The 21171-nt window shown below is 55.0% G+C and overlaps 1 protein-coding gene across 2 annotated transcripts in view; it reads left to right on the forward strand.

The window, feature by feature from the left end:
* The window catches only part of GRK5 (G protein-coupled receptor kinase 5), a 226240-nt gene extending 205821 nt beyond the window's left edge, over positions 1 to 20419 (forward strand). For both annotated transcript variants that reach the window (XM_061162762.1, XM_061162763.1), the window contains 8 exons: positions 197 to 387; positions 2852 to 2889; positions 4756 to 4845; positions 7171 to 7379; positions 11787 to 11924; positions 12674 to 12811; positions 13506 to 13637; positions 15926 to 20419. In XM_061162762.1, coding sequence (XP_061018745.1) covers positions 197 to 387; positions 2852 to 2889; positions 4756 to 4845; positions 7171 to 7379; positions 11787 to 11924; positions 12674 to 12811; positions 13506 to 13637; positions 15926 to 16024 — 1035 coding nt within the window. In that variant the 3' untranslated portion in view covers positions 16025 to 20419. The remainder of the gene's footprint in view (positions 1 to 196; positions 388 to 2851; positions 2890 to 4755; positions 4846 to 7170; positions 7380 to 11786; positions 11925 to 12673; positions 12812 to 13505; positions 13638 to 15925) is intronic.
* The last annotated feature ends 752 nt before the right edge of the window (positions 20420 to 21171 follow it).

A 21171-nucleotide genomic window follows, 5' to 3' on the forward strand; every position in this document is an offset into this window, starting at 1 on the left:
CTGCCCCTTCTGACTCTGCTTTCTTGCCTGGAACCTCCAAATTGGATGGCGAGTCAGCAATGGGGTGCAGTGGGTGGTGTGAAGCGGCTGCAGCTCCCCACCCTAGTCCTCCCACCCAGCTTCAAGGACCCCTGGGGAAGAGGAGCAGATGTGGGGGTCCCTGGAACCCCACCTCATGGCTGTCTTGTGCTCCCAGGTCAACCTGGCCTACGCCTACGAGACCAAGGATGCACTGTGTTTGGTCCTGACCATCATGAACGGCGGGGACCTGAAGTTCCACATCTACAACATGGGGAACCCCGGCTTCGAGGAGGAGCGTGCCCTGTTCTATGCGGCAGAGATCCTGTGCGGCCTGGAAGACCTCCACCATGAGAACATTGTCTACAGGTGAGCGGGCAACCCCGGGTCCCCTGATCTGAGCCTGAGCGAGTGAGGCCAACCCTTCCATGCTCTGAATTGGTTGCTCATCCTTGCCCTCGAGTTGAGGCCGGGTCATTGCCCTTGAGTCAGACAGACTCCCACCCTGGAACCGAGAAAGGGAGGGGGATCACTTGGGGGAGCCAGGTGTTCCTTCAAAGTTGATGAGGTTGGGCCGCTGGTCCCTTCCCACCCAGCGCCCAGGAAGCTCAATGGAGCCTGGTAGTCTGATCCAGAACCAACCCCTGCAGGACTTCTGTAGGCATCAGAATGCCCACTGAAGCAGGCATCAGAATGAACCCCGGTCTCTCCCATCCCAGGACCAGGTGTCCAGCTTCTGTGAGCAGTGGCCTTCAGACTCTTCTCGCAGCCCTCCTCCAAGAATCTTAAAAATCTCTGTGCCCTCATATGTTCTAAGTAGACACCTAAAATAGCCCATTGATGTTAAAATAGTGGCTAATATTTTTAAATTGAACTCGTGACATCACTATCTAAAGGTATCCAGTGGAATCTAATTGCTGTAGCAAATTGACGTCCACCATCATGCATCTAGAAAAAGTGCATGAAAACTCTTTAATGGTGAGGAATTGTCTATCCTTCTCTACTTCCTTCGGCCCCCAGAGACTATTATTTTACTGTAATATATTTTTTGCATAAAAGTCAATGATCAGCATTCCACTGTGAAATATATGGATGTAGATAAGATTTTTTAAAAATTCTCACTGACCATAAGGCTCTAAGTGTTAAAATAATTTCTTCTGTTGAATTGCCCTTATGATTAGTAGGTCCCACTTCTAATTGGGACCCTGGAGGTTTCACCCCATGGAGCTGGGCACCATAGCAATATGCAGGAGTAGGGAGGAACCTGCTTTTCTTCTGTCAGATGAGAGAAGAGCTATTGAGAAAGGACAGGTGGGAGGGGAGATCCTATAAGATGCCAGGACAAGGCATTATGATGCTAAGGATCTAGAAATGCATATTCTTGAAGTCCCAGCGCCTGGGTGACTCTCTCATCCCCCACCCCCACTGGGCACACACACCCCAGTTTGAAGACTTTTGTCACAGGGCTGTTGGCTAAGAATATCTTGGGAGCCCAAGCCTTTGAAAATAAGGAGGAATGGTCTTGATAACATGCCCTCCCCCCACCCCCCACATCTCCCAATTTATGCTTTTGTTCTGTTTTCATTCAAGTGAGAAGAGAGTCAGAAAATTTTCCCTGAGGGTTGAAAAGAGAATCCTCCTCTTGATTGTTTTTCTCTTAAAAAAAGAAAAAGGCATCCCTCCAAGTTCTAGCCTTTCTATTAATACTAGGAAGGAAGAGAACCACGGTGCCTCCCTGGCCCGACCACTGGCCATAGCCTCTCTGTGGGTGTGGGTTCTGTGCCCATTAGCCAGCTGTCTTTCCAACCTGGTGGTCGGTGGTGGCCGATTAATTGAAATGAGGTCTCCTGCCCTTATTTGGAGTGGTTAGCACACCAAAAGCATGGAAATTAATAACAATGGCAACAAAAGTATGTTGTAATAAGTAACCACATACAGACCCCAATTATCACTTTGTGAGCTTGCATCAGTGGATGTGGGCACATGAACCTCTCCCCATGAGGACAGCTGCCCTCAGTTTAATGAACAAAGCCAGTTGGTTGAGAACCAAATCTTCAATCCAGATGCCATGTGTGGCATCTGTGCAATGGCTTACCCGAGTTGCACACTAGGGTGTCCTTTGGTTATTCTTTAATTCATGGAGAAGAGCTTTTATTAATAAAACCAGACACTTCTGCTGCCTCTCCCCGTTACAGTGGAAAGGTTCTCTTTCTCATGAGCATGACCGTGTCTTGTAAAGAGAAGAGAGACCTTGGGGACTGGAGGAGGTGGTTGCGTCTATAGCTGTGCCTAATGACTGTGCTTTCTCCCAGGCTGTGACTCAGCTGGAGCTGGGGAAAGTGCCAGGCTCCCGGGGGCCCCATCCCAAAGGGGGTCTTTGTCCTGGAGGTTACCATTCTGTCCCTTACAATTCTCTGACCCAATTCCCCAGTGGGGGTTTTGTCCTCAGTAACTGCTCTCCCTTCATTCCCAGGCCTGGCTCTTGCCTTCAGGGCATCCGGAGACCTCGAGGTCTTCCCATCCCTAGAGGGGTCTGTCACCTCCCAGCCCCGGGGACCCTTAGTGCACGGACTAGCCTTTGCCTAACCTTTTCAGTCACTCTCCAGAGTCGAGAGGATACCTATGGCAAACAGCAGCATTTGTTTTAAACTAACACCAGAGGGAGAGAAGTGAGCCCAAGATGGTTTGACCCAGAGAGACCAGACCTCCTGAGCCCAGAGCTGGGGAGGGACCACTCAGGCCTGAGTAGCTCAAGGGGGTCCACAACAGATGCTTACGTGGCCTTGCCACCCAGAACACTCACACTCACATGCTGGTGATCTTTCCCTTTCAGAGATTTGAAACCTGAAAATATCCTGTTAGACGATTACGGTAAGTCAGGCAGCGGCCCTGGGGATCCGTTCCCAGCTCTGTAGCTGAGCGTCACAAGCCAAATTGAGCAGGAGGCTTCCAACAGAGACTCAGAGATGCTGACCCTGGGTCCTCGGGAGGGCAGAGGGTGTGGACAGCTCCTACTTGGTGAAGAAGGATGTGGCTCAGTGGCCGGTGGAGGACAGGGAGAGAAAGGGAGCCAGCACTGAGTGAGGAGTCAAGGGTTCCAGAGACTCTGGGCAAACATTTAGCTCTCACACAACTCCCCTCACCCCATCTTTCTAGTCTGTGAAATGGAAACAGTGGGCCTTGCCCTGCCTTCTTCAGATGGTGGAGGGTGGTGCTGAGGTTCTGATAAGATACCTTGATAAGTTGTCTTATCAACTGTGTGTGCGGGCTTAGTCGCTCAGTCCTGTCGACTCTTTGCGACCCCGTGGACTGTAGCCCACCAACCTCCTCTGTCCGTGGGATTCTCCAGGCAAGACTACTGGAGTGGGCTGCCATTTCCTCCTCCAAGGGATCTTCCTGACCCAGGGATTGAACCCGGGTCTCCTGCATTGCAGCTGGCCTCTTTACCATCTGAGCCACCAGGGAAGCCAGCCATGACATGTTAGGTGTTATTACTTGTCTGTCATCATTGTTATTTTCATGTGTGTTTGTGCACACACACATGGATAACAAAGCCACCACAGGAGCCCCTCACGACTATTTAGACTCTCACACCTGGGAAAGGGTTGTCGCATCTTCTATTTAACTAAATTGTCCCATCTTTACAAAGGGAGCAGAGCCAGTTGACCCTGTGCCCATTTTACAGGTGATAAGATTGAGGCTCAGAGGAGCCTACTCACCAAGGCCACCCACAAAAATCAGTGGGGAGTGGAGACCTGAAAGTAGGTCTCCCTGCCAGCAAGTCCCAGGCCAAAGGGAAGGAAGGGGAGGGAGAAGACCTGGAGAAGAGGTTTGAGTGGGATGCTGTCGGGCAGAGGGCTCAGGGCCCACTGCCCCTCTGTGTATGCACCCAGAGCCCCCAGGGAACTCAGAACCGTGCCTACCACCAATCTATCATCTGACATCTTGAATCTGCATGCTCTCTCCCCTAGCACCATTCGTGCCTTCTTCGGGGGCCACCGAGCCAGCAGGCTTCACTCAGTTCCAGCCTCTTGGGGGGGCTCCCTGCTTTGGGCCTCGTTGAAGTCCAGTCTGGGGAGGGGGGTCAGTGTTCCTTCCTGCAGGGTCAGATGAGGCCATGACCCTTCCAAGTGGGCTGCTAGAAGAGACAGTGCCAAGGTGCGCTCTCAGCACGGGGTCATCTCTGGCTTTTGGGGGTCAGTTCTGGCCTGAGAGCTCCAATGCCACATCCCAGTCTCTGCTGGTCTGGGTGGCAGGTTCTCCAAAGGGAAACAAACAAGCAACCCCAAAGACCAACAAGGCAGAACAGGGAGTTGCTTCCCAAGTTGCTTTGTGATTTTTCCCCTTAAGCAAATTGTTGCAAAATGTCAGGAGAATCTCACATTTTCCCATGAAGCAATCCCAGAATTGGGCCAAGGCATCTTAAACTTTGTGATGTTAGCCTCCCAAGAAGCCCCTTAGGGCATTTTATAAGGCTGGTCCGCCATCTTCCAGCCAAATGCAGGGGTCCTATTGCATCTTTATGTTTTTCTCCCTAAAAGTAATAATTTACTCCTGACCTCTGACACCTGACTCTCGCGATGGTCCACAGTCACCCTGCATGGCCAACTGGGTACCACTCTTCTTGGGACAAATGAAAGGCGAGGGCCCCATGGCAAGTCTAGGGTCCTGCCCAGGGTGGACCAGATGTTCACAGGGCCATCCCAGGGACCTACTGACCCTGCTGTCACCCATCAGGCCACATCAGGATCTCGGACCTGGGCCTGGCCGTGAAGATCCCCGAGGGAGACCTGATCCGCGGCCGGGTGGGCACCGTCGGCTACATGGGTGAGTATGGTATGGCTCCTCCCCGGGCTGCACCCTTGGAGCCACTGGCCTCTTTGTGTAACTTGCCGAAGTAGTCATGTGGGAGGCAGGAAGTTGCAGCCAGGGTCGGGGACGTGTTGGGGCCCCAGGGTGTCTTGACTACACTGAGTTCTGCAGCCCCCACCCCCAGCCCCACCTGTGTCTCAAAGCCAAAGCCCTCCCAGGGCAGTTTCAGAGCTGACACACACAGTTGCCTGGGGTGTGGGTGAAGTAGGGGTCCGGTGAATTGACAGACAGCCTTTCAGAGTGACCTCAAGGAGGGGAGGTCGTTAGGAAGGGCCCAGAAAGGAGAGGAGCACGCCACCTACTCTGTCACAAAGCCCTCTTCTAAGCAGGGACCAGCCTTGGCTCCTGCTCTGTGTCCCCTGAGCCTTCTCAGAGACGGTTGCCCTGGAGCTACACCGGTCCCCTGGGGTCTGCCTTCCAAATAGGGATATTCCTCAGGCATCTTCCTGTATACCTCACACACATCCACCTGCTCACCCCAGGAGGCAGGGGACTCGAGAAAGCTCCAAGGGACAGGGACACTGTTGTCCTCCTCTGGACTCATGCCAGCAGCACACGCTCAGGGTTCTGGACTCTGGTGTCAGAGGGTCCTTTTCAGATTGCATGATATTGGGGGACCCATGGGGTATGTGTCTATGTGTATGTAGGAGGTATGTATACCTATGTGAATGCTTACGGATGGGTGGATGGATAGATGATCGATAGGTGATAGATAATGGATGGATGATGGATGACTGGGTTAATAAATGGATGGATAGATGATGAATGGATGGATAGATGATGGATGGATGGGTGATGGATGGATGGATGATGGGTAGATGGATGGGTGATAGATGGATGGATGGGTGATGGATGGATAGATAGATGGATGGATGGTTGATGGGTGGATAGATGATGGATGGATGGGATGGATGGATGATGGGTGGGTGGATGGATGGGTGAGTGATGGATAGATGATGGATGGATGGGTGATGGATGGATGGATGATGGGTGGATGGATGGGTGATGGATGGATAGATAGATGATAGACAGATGGATGGGTGATGGATGGAAGGGTGATGGATGGATGATGGGTGGATGGATGATGGATGGGTGGATGGATGATGGATCGTGGATGGATGGGTGATGGATGAATGGATGGATGATGGGTGGGTGGATGGATCATGGATGGATGGATGGATGATGGATGGATGGATGGGTGAGTGATGGGTGAGTGATGGATGGATGATGGATGGATGATGGATGGGTGGATGGATGGGTGATGGATGGATAGATAGATGGTAGATGGATGGATGATGGATGGATGGGTGAGTGATGGATAGATGATGGATGGATAGATGATGGAGGGATGGGTGATGGATGGATAGATAGATGATAGATGGATGGATGGGTGATGGATAAATGATGGGACGGGTGGATGGATGGATGATGGGTGGATGGATGGATGATGGGTGGATGGATCATGAGTGGATGGATGGATGGGTGAGTGATGGATAGATGATGGATGGATGGGTGATGGATGGATAGATAGATGATAGATGGATGGATGGGTGATAGATGGATGATGGGTAGATGGATGGGTGATGGGTGGATGGATGGGTGATGGGTGGATGGATAAATCCATCTGTGTACATTGTGTGTGCCTGCTTGGGCATCTGTGTCATCTTCTCGTGCACAGTGTCTGCACCCATGTGGATACATTTGCCTTCCTGGATGTATGTAGCCTGCCTATTTTCTCTTGCACTTCTCTGGTGAATCTATAATCCATTTAATCAAAGTGTTAGGGAAGTCATAGTGAGATGTTGCTGGAATTCCAGATACATTTAAAATCATCTTTACTTTGGGTGGACACACTTTTATTCATTGAAACGAATATGTGTGCAATACCTACTGTATGCCAGGCATCGTACCTGTTACCAGAAACAGCAGGGAATGAGGCGGCTCACAGTCTAGTGGGGGAGATGTCAAGGGAATGGGGTGTTTCCATCCACCATGGTCAGGCGTCTGAAGCCACAGTCAGAGTCCCTTGGGAGCGCAGAGAAGAGCAACCAAGGCAGGCTCCCTGGAAGAGGAGGTATTTCTAGCAGTTGGTGGGCAGGAGTCAGCAGTGGGAAGGGATCCCAGCTGTGGAGCCCCAGGCCTCCTGTGAGCAGTACCATCACTCCTGGTTGCAGGACATCCTGAGGCCCCATTAGCATCCCAGTCCTGGCCCCACGTGCCTGGCTCTGACCCACCACCAGCTGTCTCTCACCTCCCCTGGGTCTCCTGCTCTGCCCCCAGCTCCAGAGGTCCTGAACAACCAGAGGTACGGCCTGAGCCCTGACTACTGGGGTCTGGGCTGCCTCATCTACGAGATGATCGAGGGCCAGTCGCCCTTCCGCGGCCGCAAGGAGAAGGTGAAGAGGGAGGAGGTGGACCGCCGGGTGTTGGAGACGGAGGAGGTGTACTCGCACAAGTTCTCCGAGGAGGCCAAGTCCATCTGCAAAATGGTGAGCTCCTGGTGAGCCAGACATCGCCCTAGGGCCGGTGTGCAATGCCGGCTCCCCTCCCGGCCCCTAGCCAAGAACAGCCAACAGGCAGATGGGAGCAGGGGCAGGGCATGCTAGGGTGTGGACGATGAAGCCACCGGGTCTGTGAACTGGGGTGGTTGTCAGACACTTTCAGGAGGGAGCCTGGGGTGGGGCAGGGAGGCTCCGTGACAAGGGAGGAGGGCTACGGTGAGCAAGGGGAGACACCCTTATGTCCAGCTCTGAGGGGAAGTCAGCATGGGGGAGAAAGAGGATGCTCCCAGCTGGTCTCCAAGATACAAAGGCATCAGGACAGCCCCTACCCTTGACCTTGGGCTTCCTGTTCCGTCCAGCTCTGGATCCCTGGTGCTGCTCTGGGGCCAGGGGCTGCAGGCGGTGAGTGGTGATAGTCTTGGCCTTCAAACATCATTTAATCAAGTTTTCCACCCACTACATGGAATGTTGGTCACACCTGCTGAGGTCCTGAGTGACAGCGTCCGTGGATAGAGAATTTGACCCGGCCCCAGACAGAGCTCACTCGGGGTGTGGCCTTTAGCCAGGCTGGTGGGCAGGGGCCAGACTGGGGGCCTGGAAGCTGAATAGAGGAAGGGGGGTGGCAGGACCTCAAAGTGAAGCTGGAGAGAGTCCGCCCCTGGACCGAGGCCCTTCTCCTCGGTTCCGGTGGGCCCGCTTCCTTCCTTCCAGGCTCTCTGGCTCCCAAGTCCCACCTGTGCCCCCCAGGGCCCTCTTCCCTCTGGCTTCAGTACTGCTGTGCTGGCAGATGCCCTGTAATGCCAGCCACGCGGGGACAGGAAGGGCCTGAGCGCCCAACACTTGGCACCTGGGAGCCCCCAGGACCCTTCCTCTGCTCTGCAACTAGAACAGCAAGACAGGGATCTGACCCTCGGGGTCTGAAATGTGAATGTCAACAACCAGGCCGGAGTCCAGGGAAAGGCAAGCCTGGGATACTGATGACAAGTAGCGAAGTTTCTGCTTCTAGAAAACCCGAGGCTGCACTGCTAGGGGCCCCGGAGCCATGTGGCGTAGTTCCCGCCCCCAGCAGGCCGCCCTCCTGGAGCCGGCCACCCGCTGCCTGACCACTTCCTCTCACCAGCCTCAGCCTGACGTCACAGAGGCACAGGGAGAAGGATTTGGTCCAGAGCTGCCATCTGACCACTTCCAAAGAGGAACCATAGATCTGTCATTTGCGTGTGTGAGAGACCGTGAGGGAGGCATGGCGTGTACACAAGCAAACACATGCCCGGACCACATGCCTGGGCCAGCCTGCAGCTGGGCGGCCTCCAAGGAAACAGGTAGTCACGGCAGCCGGAGCTGGGATAGAGGGGCAAGAGGAGCAAGGCAGCAAAAGGCAGGTACATGGAAGTGTGGGGTACCCTACAGGGATGGTTGAAAACCGGGGGGGTCAAAAGGGGAGCCAACAACACTTGGTTGATGTTGCAACCAGGTACCTATCCACGGGGACCTAACTGAGTGAGGGACAGAAGGTCAGCGCATCATCAAATAGGTCAGAAATTCAGAGAAGCAGTTCTTGAGAGACCCTAAGAGCAACAGGGGACCCGCTGGGAGGACAGAGAGGCACAGAGGGCCCCCTGCCCACCGTCATCGGCTCTGGGGCACTGCTGTTCCTCTGCTGCCCCCTGGTGGCCACTACAGGGAAGGCGGCAGCTGAGCCTGGGTCTCCAGGCGACCTGGGCTCACAGGTGCAAATGTCAAAAGCAAGGTCCCCTCGTCTTTCTCAGCTAGAAGAACCTCTGGTGGCCTCTGGTCTTGCTCTGCCTCCTTGCAAATGACCCTGAGGTCTTGGAATTCTGATCTAGGACTTCTTCCATGCCCTTAACCTCAACCCATCTGGTCTGGCAGCCAGGCTCGCCCTGTCACCACCAAGGGACACCAGGCCCAGGACACAGCAGGGCCTGATCGTAAGGAGACCACAGAGGTCCTGGGCCGCTCCAGCGCTGCCTACTGAGGAAGACTTTTCTACAAACAGCAATAAAGTCAGTCCGCAGCCCCCATTCCACCTGGGCAGTCACAAGACCCCCTCCCCTGCCCCTGTGGTCCAGGAGTGCATGCCTCTCATTGTCCTGTCTCCTGGGTCCAGTCCCTAAGCCCAGACCTCAGCCCCCACCTTTATTAGGCCCCTGCTGAGTCCCAGCACTGGTCCTTCCCCATGGCCCTGTATCCCTCTCAGTCTCACCCATCCTTCCAGCCCATCTCTAGTCATCCTCCTCCAGGAAGCCCTCTCTGCCTGCCCCATCCCCCTCAGCTCACACCTCTCTCTCTCTTGCTTCTCCTGGTTTATACCTGATATAATATTTGTAAACTCTTGACCTGATGCCCAGGCTGCAAACAGGCAGCACATAGGTGGGTGTTTATTTTAGCTGAACAGTGTTTTAGAAAAAAGTGAATAGTGGGTTAATTGCCAAGATTTTTAAATGGGGCAAAATCACATAAAAACCTGGATTTTCTGGACTCTTTTGCAAAAAGCAGAAGCCCCAGACACCTGCCAACATTCCTGCCTGGCAGGAGCTGAGGGACAGCCTGGCATGGCCCACACAGCCCAGCCCTCAGCTTCTACCCTCACTGTGTCATCTGCCTGGCCAGCCCCTGCAGCCTCTGGGGCCTGCAGCCCAGAGATTTCTCGGAGACAAGCAGAGCCCAGAAGAAGAGCAGGAGTGGCCTCAAGCCACCAGTCCACGGGGCCAAGCCCGCCGGGGGGGTTGGTAGACCGAGTCGGGCGACATTGTGAGCAGCTAGCTCGTGGCTCCGTCCCTTCAAGGCTTGCCCCACTGTCAGCTTTCACTCCTTAGTTTTGAGGGGAGCAGTCCCAGCAAGTCTCCCCTCCAGACCGTGGACCCCAGGAGGCCCCCTCCCTCTCAGAATGAGCATGTGCAGAGGACACCAGGACACTGGTAAAAGAAAGGGCTGGACTCCCTCCAAGGTGTGGGCCGCCCACTTTGATTTCAGTCTTGAAGCAGACACTTAGATTCCAACTGTGTCCTCGGAGGAGTGCTCAGTGTGGCGGGCAGGAGAGCAGGCAGGGACCCTGGGGCCGGGGAGGGAGCTGACCCTGCAGTCATGTGGGGGGGCCCCGCCTCATCTTCAGCTGTGGCCCGCCCCTCCCCGCCCCTCCCCTCCCCCTCCCTCCCCCTCCCTGCCCCTTCCTCCTCCTTCACCCCTCCCCCGCCCCTCCCCCCTCCCCCGCCCCTTCCTCCTCCTCCACCCCCTCCCCCGCCCCTCCCTGCCCCTTCCTCCTCCTCCACCCCCTCCCCCGCCCCTCCCCCTCCCTGCCCCTTCCTCCTCCTTCACCCCTCCCCCGCCCCTCCCCCTCCCTGCCCCTTCCTCCTCCTTCACCCCTCCCCCGCCCCTCCCCCTCCCTCCCCCTCCCTCCTCCCCGCTCCCCATCTTTCATTCACATGTTCCTCCCGTCTGGTCCTGTGTCTGTCCCTGCAGCCCCTTCCTCTCCTATTAACCTTCCATCCTGCCTTTTGTTTGTGATGAGGACCTTCTTCCATCCTTGGCTCCCCACGACCTCTGTGTTAAAATCCCACCTCCAGACCTGGCCTTCAGGACCCTCCATCACTCCTCCCCAGCTGGTCTTCTTGACTCTGGCCCATCCCTCTCACCCCCGTCCTTCCCTCAGACTCAAAGATGAGTGTTCTCCAAGCTCACCCTGCTTACACTGCCACAGGTCCCTCCAGTGCCTTCTGCCCCCTTTGAAAGCCTGTCTCAGACGCCCCCTCCCCAGACCACCTCCTGATCCCTCAGCTAGCAGCCAGTTCTCATTTCCTCCGCCACCGTGGTGTCATATCTGCCTTGCCCTAATGGGTCCTCTTAACATGACTTTGCTGAGGCCAGACCCTCAGCATCCCGTCTCTCGGCACCTAATGTACAAGTCTGCCATGTACCTAGGAATCGCGTAAAAGAATGGGAGAGCCCACAGACCAGTCTTTGCCCTTTGTAGCTTACCTGGAGCAGAAGAGGGGATGCCAGTTCAGCACACATTAGTGGGTGCCAGGTACGCACCAGGCACAGGCCATGCAGTCGTGGGCAGAATCAGACAGGACTCCTGCTCTCCTGAGGGTTCCAGGCATCTGAGCACGCTGGGATCCTGGGACCACAAAGTAGCCCGCAGTTCAGGAGATCCTCTGAATCAGGGTAGAGCAGTGTCTGATGGGAACCTGGGGTGGCCCAGGCCTGGTGGATGGGAAAGAAGGGATGTCTTGGCGGGGGATGGCTTGGGGATTCTTGTGTGAAAGGGAGGTGATCACAGGCTCTCCAAAGCCCCTCTGCCCCTTGGGCCTCTGGGCAGGAGGAAAGGCCCCTCCCACCCCCCGCCAGGCAAGTCCTCATGGGGCTCTTCTGTCACAGCTGCTCACCAAAGATGCGAAGCAGAGGCTGGGCTGCCAGGAGGAAGGGGCCGCGGAGGTCAAGAGACACTCCTTCTTCAGGAACATGAATTTCAAGCGCTTAGAGGCCGGGATGTTGGATCCCCCATTTATTCCAGATGTGAGTAGCTCCCCAGCCTGGATTGAGCCCGTGCACTGGTTTACGACCTTCGACTTTGCTAAACATCTGTGCGGGGCCCTGGACCAGGGGCTGAGCCCTGTGGCCAGGGGGTGGCTCCAGTCTGCCAGTAGCAGAGCATTGCCTGGTCTGGGGGGGTCTTCATCACCTCAGTGAAGTTTTCATTTCCAGATTCCCAGGCTCCCAGAACCCCTGGGAGCCCTCCCCCACCAACCTTGAACTCCCAGAGGGCAGGGCCTGGGTTTGTCTCTCTGAGTCCCTGAACTGCAGCCCCAGAGCATGTTTGGTGGACAAGTGAGATGAAAGAGATCACCAGGGTTACAGCATCAGGTCCATAGCAGCACTGATGGCAGCCTCATGGCCCAGTGCCTCGATTGTCCCCATTTTGCAGGCGAGGAAACTGAGGCCTCCAGGGATTAATGTGACTTTCCCAAAGTGCCTAAGCACCACAGTTGGGACCCCAGCCCAGGTCTGTGTGTGGCAGACAAGCCTGCATGGTGACCCACCACCCCCCGACTGGCCTCTGATGTGGGAAGGGCCAGAGCGGTCCTCCTGGGACATCCCCCATCATAGCCTGTGGGTCAGTGATGGCAGGAAGGGGCTTGAGTTCTCATCATCCCAACCGGGGGCCCCTTGGTCCCTCTGAGCCAGGGCAGCCAGGTTCCCAGGGAGGGGGGGGAGGCCCTGGGAGACCACCCCTCCCCGCCCCATTCAAATCCCTCCCTCCCCAGCCCCGGGCTGTGTACTGCAAGGACGTGTTGGACATCGAGCAGTTCTCCACCGTGAAGGGCGTCAACCTGGACCACACGGACGACGACTTCTACTCCAAGTTCTCCACGGGCTCCGTGCCCATCCCGTGGCAAAGCGAGGTGAGCACGGTGGGGTCCTCGGCTTCACCCCAAAGCGGGGGCGGGGCTGCTCTGAGGGGAGGAGGGGGCGCGTCCTGGTGGGCAGACTGGGGCATGGCGTGGTGCCAGGTCAGGAGCTGGCGGAGCAGGAAGAGGAGGCCTGCCCGGATGACTCTGGAGAAGTGTGGCTGGGAAACGGGGCAGCAGCTGGAGGCCCGAGGGGGATGATGGAGTCGGGGCAGTTATCTGAGGACTGAAGATGCAGCAGCAGGCAAAATTGCATCCCTCCTTTGGGGATCTTAGTGGCGGGTGAGCCAACAAAGTGCTCCCATTATCCCACTGCACACTGGGGGATGGAGCCCAGTCCGAGCTGGTTCGCGTGAGATAGAAATGATGGGGCGGTCGGCCTGCAGCCCTGGAGCGGGACGGTCCAGAACACGGGTGGAGAAGGAGCTGAGGGCGGCTGGAAGATGAGCACCTCCATCCCACCCTCCGTGCCCTGCTTCTGTCTTCTGAGTGAGGGCGGCTCGCCAGGTGGTCCGGGAGAGGCAGTGGGCAGGCGGGAGGCTGTCGGGGTCTCAGCCCAGGCGAGTGGAGGGCCTGGCAGGACCAGGCTCGGGACCATGCCGCCCACAGCCAGGCTGCTGGGCTGCCTGTCTCCCCGGGATGACCTGGACAGCCCCTCGCCCCGCCTGTGTTTTGACCGCTTCCCCAGATGATAGAGACAGAGTGCTTTAAGGAGCTGAACGTGTTTGGACCCCACGGTACCCTCTCAGCGGACCTGAACCGAAGCCACCCTCCGGAACCGCCAAAGAAAGGGCTGCTCCAGAGGCTCTTCAAGCGTCAGGTGAGACCCTCGCCCCCAGCCCAACCTGGATGCCCTGGTCTCAGCTCCGGGAACCCCAGGCCTGACCCTTCCATAGGACTGAGACCTACTTGCGGGCTGGGGAGACGGGGAGGTTGCAGCTGCAGCCTGGAAGGACAGGCAGCCTGTGCGAAGTGCCTTGAAACCCACTGGTTGATGGGGTCCCCAGAGCGGAGGGGCACACCCAAAGTTGACCCTCTGTCAGGGTTCCTCAGCCTCAGCACTGTTGATGCGTTGGGTTTATTCTTTGTTGTTGGCCTGTCCGATGCCTTCAGGGGTTTAGTAGCACCCCTGGCCTCCAGCCAGTAGATGGCAGTAGCATCCACTCCCTTGTGTTGGTCAAATGTGTCCCCAGGACCTGGGGACAAAACGCCCCTGGTTGAGAGTCGTTGTAAAGGCCACGCCAGTTACGCATGCAAAGATCTGACACAGAACAGGCGTGCCTGGCGTTGCAGAGGCGACCCCCACAGAACCCGGGGCTTCTGAGGAGGAGCCCTGTAGTTGGGTGCTGTGCCTCACCGCCAGCAGCCGGAGGAGACTTTGTCCCTCAGGAAAAGGTATTCTTCTCTCAGAGACTGGTCTTGGATGAAGGGTTGGTGGGGCCAAATGGGAGAAATGTCCCAGGCAGGACCAGGCAGGCCTTTGAGAGAGAGAGAGACCCCTGCCCTCATCCCTGCCACCAAGACGGGGTGGGGGGGAGCCAGCATAGTGCCCCCTCCTTGCCTGTCTCTTTAAGAAGTTGTGGTCCCATCCCCAGGCCTGCGAGGCCCCGGTTCCTTCCTTTCCTCTTTCCTGGCCCACAGGAGCAGCCCCTCTCCCCAGGGGGATGAAGAGGTGAAGGCAGGTGCAGCTCTGTCCCCAGGCCCTTGGCATCCCACCTCCCTCCCTCTTAAATAACAGGGAAGAGGTGGCTGTTTGTGGCACTCCACTGTGGGCTGGAACCTGTGCTGAGTGCTTTTTGAAAGCGTCTCTTATTTAATCTTCATAAAAACCCCAGGCCTCCATTCAACTATTCATTCCGCCAATATGTATTGAGAACCTATTCGTGCTAGACTGTTACCTGAGGACTTAAGATGCAGCAGCAGGGAAAACTCTATCCCTCCTTTGGGGACCTTAGTGGAGGGTAAGAGCTCCCATCACCCCATTTCACAGAGGAGAAAACTGAGGTTGAGAGGGGTTAGGGAACTTGCTCAAGGTCACGCAGCCTGTGAGCCCACACAGAGGATCTGGAATAACAGGGTGGGGAACATGGATCTGGCAGAATCCAGAGAGAAAATGCAGACTGAGGGCCCAAGTTTACAGTTTTATCTAGAAACTTTGTACACATTCCACAAACATACTCATCTCTGCCTACTATAAAAATATAATTTTCAAATGCCTCCATCAAGTAAAATTGAAATTCCATACAGAAATGACCCCCATCTCTGACATGGACAAGCACCCCAGGACAGCCCCGGATTCTGGGACAGGTGTTTGCTATGGAAGCTCATGGTCTTGAGTTCAAATCTAGCCCTGACCCCTTCTCGGTTGGGCGGCGGCTCACTGACCCTCTCCCAGCCTCTGTTTGCCCACCAGAAAATGCAGGATGGAGATGCTCGCTGCCCCGGGTGGGAAGAGGACTTAGTGAGGTGGAGAACAGTGGCCTCAGCACAAGCCTGAAACACCACCAACCGGGGCAGCAGACACCCAGATCTCTCTTCTCCTGGGATGGGGTGCTGAGAGACTGCCGGGGGACTGAGGATGAGCAGCTCATGGTTCCGGAGCCGGGCAGCCCAGAGAGCCCTTTGTTTACACAGCCTAGTTTCCTTTTTCCAACAGCCCCAGGCACACGTGGCTCCTACCCCACCTTACAAAGGCCAGGCAACCAAGGGAGTCAGACACTTGCTGAAGGTCACTCAGCTAAGAAGTGGCACATTTAGGGTTTGAACCAGCAGCCTAACTCCAGGCCAGCAGGTCTAACCATGGACATATTAATACAGAGGGACCGCCTCCTCCCTGCCTTGGGCTTCTGTGAATTCCATAGCTTCTCCCAGGCACCAGGAGAAGCCCTCCACCCAAAGGGTGCTCTGTGAACCTCAGCCTGCGGGGGGGGGGGGGGGGGGGGGTGGGGGAAACAGAAGCAGCAGAAAGCAAGAGGGAGGGCTGGTCACCCGAGCACTTCTCTGGCTCAGGTTCCGAGGCCCCCGTGAGGCAAGGGCCCCAGGGCCTGACTCTGCAGTGACTGACTTGCTCTCTCGCCTTCTCTCCTCTCTGCTCACCCACCCTCCCAGCATCAGAACAATTCCAAGAGTTCACCCAATTCCAAGACCAGTTTTAACCACCACATCAATTCCAACCACGTGAGTTCAAACTCCACCGGAAGCAGCTAGTTGCAGCTCTGGCCTGAAGTCCACGGTGGGACCAGCCTGGACCCTTCTTAGAAGCGGACTTGCGACCGGAGGAGCTCCCACCCCGGGCGGGTGGGTGGGGAAGCCCTCCAGGAGCCGGGGAAGGAGGCCGCCCACCCCTGAGACCGGGAGCCTCCCAGTTCCCCAAAGAGATTTCCACTCAGGTCTGTGTTCGGAGGCGGCTCTTGAGCCGAGATGGATTGGACATGTCTCTGGCGAACATTGCAATAGAAATCCAGTCGGATACAACAACTTGCACGTATTTTAATAGCATCCTAATAACTAGAACTGAATTTTGTCTTTATTATTTTTAAAGAAAAGTTTTGTAAATTTCTCTATTGTCTCAGTTTACATTTTGTATATTTGTATTTAAAAGAAAGTCAGACTTTGAGGGTGTATATTTTCTGTGCAGCCACTGTTAAGCCATGTGTTTTAAGACATTTTAGAGGGGGGTTGGTGGGAGGGGGGGGATTTACAACAACAATGAAAAAATGTGACTCAAGACTTCCAGAGCCTCAAATGAGAAAATGTTTTTATTAAATGTAGAAAATGATCCACACTTCACCTTTAAAGGATTGGTTGTATCCATCTCTATAAGCTTTTCCTCCCATTGGCACCCTCGTTCTGTTGGCTTGTAACCATCTGAATTAAATAACACTGGGACATCACCCCCAGCCAGAATATCTTCCGTTGGGTGCATGGAATCACCTGAGCTCTGCTCCATCAAGACGTGCACTTTCCCTTTGGGGGCGCACGATGCCACCATTGCCTCGGCCTCAGCCTCCTCTTCCTTCTGGAAGGCAGCCAGTGCTTGGAGCTGAGAGTCTTCAGCACAATGATGTCTAGGCCTCTTTCTTTCTGAGCAGGTTCTGACTTCTGGAGCCAGTATGTTTTCAAGAGTCTTGCATTTGGGGATTATTCTATTTTTAAAGAGACACATAGCAAGGATAAGTAGTCATGGAACCCCAAGAGTCCCAAGCCCTTCTGGCCCATGGAAGCATCAGGGGCAGAGGTCTTGGGTTTGTAGAGGGGAGAGTGGCTTGCCCAGGGCCTCCAGGCACATCCCTTGAGTATATATGGGATCAGAGGGTCTTGAGAGCTTCGAGGGCCCCCATAAATTCATTGGCCCAGGTGACATGGATGGATGGATGGATGTGGTTGGTTCTCCAAGCAAATGGGCCACCAAAGAAGCTCAGGACCCACCGTCCCTTCTGGGTGAGGGAGGGCAGAGGCATGTATTAACTGGGCGTCTCAAATCTCCAGGTACAAGCAGCCCCAGGAGGACTTGGTGGCTTTGCCAGCCCAGGGCCTCGAAAAGGTCCTTTGAGCCTGGCCATCCAGCCCCAGGTTGCCTTCCCCTGCTGCCTTCACAAGATGACAAGGAGCAAATGTTCCTTTGCTTCCCCTCCCGGATTGGGTGAGAGGTCAACCTCCCACTCTCTCCTGCCTGCGCGGTTGGCCTCAGTCAGACCCGGTCTCAGCTACCAGGCAGCTACCCGGGTTTATCCCGGTGTGGGCCCTGTACTTCCTGCAGCGACATCTCCCATCAAAATACAGATTCCGGGCTCCACCCCAAACTCGCAGAACGGGGTTCTCAGGGGGTAGGTCCAGGAACCCGCTTCTTCAAAAAGCTTGCCAGGTCATTCTACTGCACCCCAGAGTGTGAGAACCACGGCCTCAGGCCACCCGTGGGGCTTCTGATTCTCCCAAACTTACTTCTCTAGGTGACCGGGCAGCTTTGGAGCCTGAGGTTTCAGGAAGAGAGAGAAGCCAGTGTGTCTGCCTTGTGTGTAGGTCCCATGCTCCTTCCCCAAACCTTGCCATTAGGTCTGGGCGCTAGACAGGCGCCTGACCTTTGCAACTGACCATTTTGAGGCCATTTTACAAGCAAAGAGGAGCCAGGAAACAGTTGGGCTTCCCTCAGATCCCTTTAATACACATTATTATTTTCTTCAAGACCGGCTCATGTCTCCAACCAAGGCTGCTTTCCTTCCCTTTCCTGGGCTGAGTACAAGATGAATACAAACAGCCATACTGACTTTTTGCTGAGGAAGTGGAGCTCTTTGACCAGTATTTTAAGATCCTCGAGCTCTGACTGACCTTCCTTTCTTAATGAAAAGAGGGACAGTCATCCCGCTGGGATAGTCACCAGCCCACTCCACCACCCTCCTGTCTGGAAGTTTCATTCATTTTGCCGCATTCACAGTGACTCAAGCTTTTCCAAACGGACTGGTGTGCAGAAGTCAGTCTCTGCACCTCAAAGCCAATGTACTGTCAGTTTGCATTAAGCATCCTCAAGGAGCAAGAAAGAAAACATGAATCCGTGGGTTTCTACGTCGTGAGAGCAGAGATGCTTAGAGCACAGAGCTTTTCATGGCTATTAGAATCACAGGCGTCTTCCTACACAGTCACTATCTGCCCCCAAGCACCCAGAGGACACAGAGTCAGACTTGCTGGCCTTTGCAATCCTGCTCTTCCTTTAGGCCCATTGCTCTGCACAGAGAAGGGGCACCTTCATTTAGAACAGTGCCTGAAAGTCAGCCCCTCCCCTCGGGGTCCCCACAGGTCCTGCCCCTGGGTGCCCCGACCTTGCACCCCACCCCCGCCCCAAGCTTCTACTCTGGCTTGTTTTCTATAGCTGCAGTTTTTAAAAGATTGTTTTTAATTAAGAAGAAAACTTCCTACCATCCACCTGTCCAGGATGAGTCATATTTGGACTGCAAGTGGATTTAAATCTTTTCACTGCATTGGAGCTCTTCACGGAAGAGCCTTTCTTCAAGTCGTGACGTTCTTCTCACTAGACCTTCGCTTACTTTGTGCCTTTGATGTGAGATGCAAGGTCACACAGAAGCGTCTCTGCTTCCACTTTTCAGGAGACAAGCCGCTGTACCCGGTGGGATGGGGGTGGTCTCTCTACCATGATCACCATGACCCAGGAGTGTTTCTCAAGCCCCCTGGTAGGGGGTTCTCCCATAATATCGCTCTTAAGATCACAAAGACCCAACCCCACCTTCCTGGAGGATGGCACCACCTCCCACAACAACTCGTCCTCTGATCTTCTAGGCCTGAGCATCACTTTGAAAACCATGAGGCTTCTTGCAAGGGCAGCTGGCTGGCACAGTAGCCAAGTGTTGCTCTGTCTTGAGCAGCCCAGGAGGGCTTCTGTCCTGACATGCACTGCTCTTAGCAAAGGGGAGCCTCGGTCTCGGAGGCCATGCTCCCCAGAAGCTAGCGGTGGGGCCTGGTATGCGCACGTTTCTCAGGCAGCCCGTAGGGGCAAATGGCAGCGAGTTCTGAGATCACGTGTGGGAATGTGGCCTTAGCATTGAAGGCACAAGTGGGATGCGGCTGCTTGCCCTTGAACCTAGCAAGCCCGGATGATGTTGAGGGCCTGCCCTCCGAGAGACAGAGGGTGTCCATGCTATTCCAAGGTGACCAGCTCACCATGGAAGCTCCTCATCGTTCCACACCCTGTCCTCCCCCTTCCCTCAAAGATTTCCCACCAACTTTCACGCAATCTGCTGACCCAGACCTCAGCCCCGCAGCCCCCTGAACTTGGCACCCTAGGCCTCAGCCAAGGGGAACAGCGGCCTTGTCAATCATCAACAGTCCCCAGAAATGAAGAGGGAATGACAGTCGGGGTGACACTGGGCTCTCCTCTCAGTTTGCTGTGCGCTTATGTACCTGGGGGCAACCCCTCTGGTTGTCTTCTGTTCTCTAGCTCCACGCTCTGAAGTAGGACCTCCTAACCTTTCAGCCTTTGTACGGAAAGCATGTGAAATCTTTGTGCATCTCCAAGCGCGGGGCTGCGAGTCACGAATAGCAGAGAGCTCACGTCTTTCTGATCACAACAGACCGCGACGGTGACACCTCATCCCCCGAGACCCCTTCTGTACCTACAACCAACCAGCCTAGCTTTTCAAGCTCCAGCAGGAGTGAGTGTTCATCAGGTCTAACTTTAAAGGTTTGCGCTGTGGACAGTGGCTAAAACTTTTGAAACGCTAGCTCTCCTCCGGAGGGAAAGACACACCCCAAAAGAAGAATCTAGACGTCTTGCCCCAGTCCATCACTAAGTCATTTTTGTAATAGATCAGAAGCAAGTGTTCTCAATTAGAAGAGCTTCGCAGCTGTTGGTAGTGTGAAAATAATGATCCTTCTAGTATCCAAAGGTTTTCTTTTTTTTTTTTCAGGGAAATTTTAACAATGATGAATAAAAATAGTTCCACTTTGGAGGTTGTTCCTGAAGATACCGGCTTTTGTTCTCCTGTTGCTCTGAATCTTTGTATGTTTCCTCGAATATGTCACAGTGCTGCTGTATCTAGATCGAACCACTGTTGTTTTGTTTTTTTAAGAGAAATAAATTCCTTAATGAAAATACGGTGCATTCTTTCCTTCTGAGCTGTTCTGTTCCTTCTGCCAAAGCCAGCTGCCCCCAAGATGCCAGGACCTGCCGCTTCGTTCTCTGAGTTAAACTCATCAGGTGGACAGTTCAGCCCCACCCAAGGCTGGCCCTAGGCTGACCATCCCACCTGACCACGGCTGGCCCCACTCCAGGGGGCAGGGCTTAAGGAGCCCTTTCTAGGCTGTTTGACTTGTGATCGCAAACCCAGCAGATGGCTCCAGAGTGTTCCTGCCACATGATATCAGGCAGGATGGGGCGAGCGGGCCCGAGTCAGTGCCTGCACCCCGATGTCGGATAGGGCACCTCCCCCCGCAGGTTTTATTAATACCTGACGGAGGCCATAACTCAGAGATGGACTCTGCAGACAGGGCCTCTTCTGGCCTTTCAGCCTCCACAAGCCACACATTAGAAATTGTCACCAGCACGGCAGGATGGCCTTTGTGCCTCAGAGCCCAGAGTCCCAACCCAGGCCCCGAGACCCCTCAGTCCATCTCCACCTGCTTGGCCTAGTGGGACAATGAGCAGGCCTCTGGGGGCTAAGTGGGCGTCCCTGGTGGCTCAGCTGGTAAAGAATCCACCTGCAATGTGGGTAGACCTAGGTTCGATCCCTGGGTTGGGAAGATCCCCTGGAGAAGGGAATGGCTCCAGTATTCTGGCCTGGAGAATGCCACAGGCTGTGTAGTCCATGGGGTCGCAGAGTTGGACATGACTGAGCGACTTTCACTTT

The sequence above is a fragment of the Dama dama genome, chromosome 15, assembly GCF_033118175.1.
Source record: "Dama dama isolate Ldn47 chromosome 15, ASM3311817v1, whole genome shotgun sequence".
Classification (NCBI taxonomy): domain Eukaryota; kingdom Metazoa; phylum Chordata; class Mammalia; order Artiodactyla; family Cervidae; genus Dama; species Dama dama.